The 661-nt window shown below is 65.5% G+C and overlaps 1 protein-coding gene across 1 annotated transcript in view; it reads right to left on the bottom strand.

Annotated features, from left to right (window-relative positions):
• Positions 1–661, bottom strand: part of ETH_00036505 (mRNA decapping protein, putative) — a gene marked incomplete at both ends in the record, with an annotated part of 4,864 nt that overhangs the window by 2,970 nt on the left and 1,233 nt on the right. Inside the window, 2 exons of the mRNA XM_013374548.1 lie at positions 3–6; positions 222–653. Coding sequence (XP_013230002.1) covers positions 3–6; positions 222–653 — 436 coding nt within the window. The remainder of the gene's footprint in view (positions 1–2; positions 7–221; positions 654–661) is intronic.

Raw genomic sequence — 661 nt, 5'->3', positions numbered from 1 at the left:
CCAGCCCTGCCAGTGCAGCAGCAGCAGCAGCAGCAGCAGCAGCAGCAAACAACAACAACAACAACATGAGCAGCAATTAATAGCCAACAGCAACACCGGCAGCAAGAGCGACGCGGCGCACCAGCCGGCAGCGCCCCAAGAACCGCCGCAGCAGCAGCGCAGCAGCAGCGCAGCAGCAGCAGCAGCAGCAGCAGCAGCAGCGCACGGTGATGAGCAGGCACTTGGTGAGCGACTGGTTCAGCAGCACGGCGCCCCTGAGGGGAATGGTCCTGCAGTAGCTGCTCCAGTTCTTCAAGAAGCCGTCGTGCTGCTCGAGGGGGCAGAAGAGCTGCAGCAAGCAGCAGTCTGCGAGCAGCAGCAAACCGAAGTCCCGCAGCGACAGCAGCAGCAGCTGCTGCTCGAAGCGGCCCACCCAGATGTCCACGTACCACCACCAGGCCTCCTGCAGCCGGAAGTAGAGGTGCAGCGAGTCCAGCAGCAGCTGCTGCGGCAGCAGCAGGAAGAACCTGCTGCAGCAGTCCAGCAGCGCCGCCTCCAGCAGCTGCGGGTCCCGGAACTGCTGCTTCAGCAGCAGCGCCTCTTCCCGGTACAGGCCCTGCAGCCGCCTGCTGCTGCTGCTGCTGCTGCTGCTGCTGCTGCGCGCGCTGCTGCTGCTGCGCGC

The sequence above is a fragment of the Eimeria tenella genome, genomic scaffold (genome assembly GCF_000499545.2).
Source record: "Eimeria tenella Houghton genomic scaffold, Eth_scaff2117, whole genome shotgun sequence".
Taxonomy (NCBI): domain Eukaryota; phylum Apicomplexa; class Conoidasida; order Eucoccidiorida; family Eimeriidae; genus Eimeria; species Eimeria tenella.
This window is presented reverse-complemented; position numbering and strand designations above follow the sequence as displayed.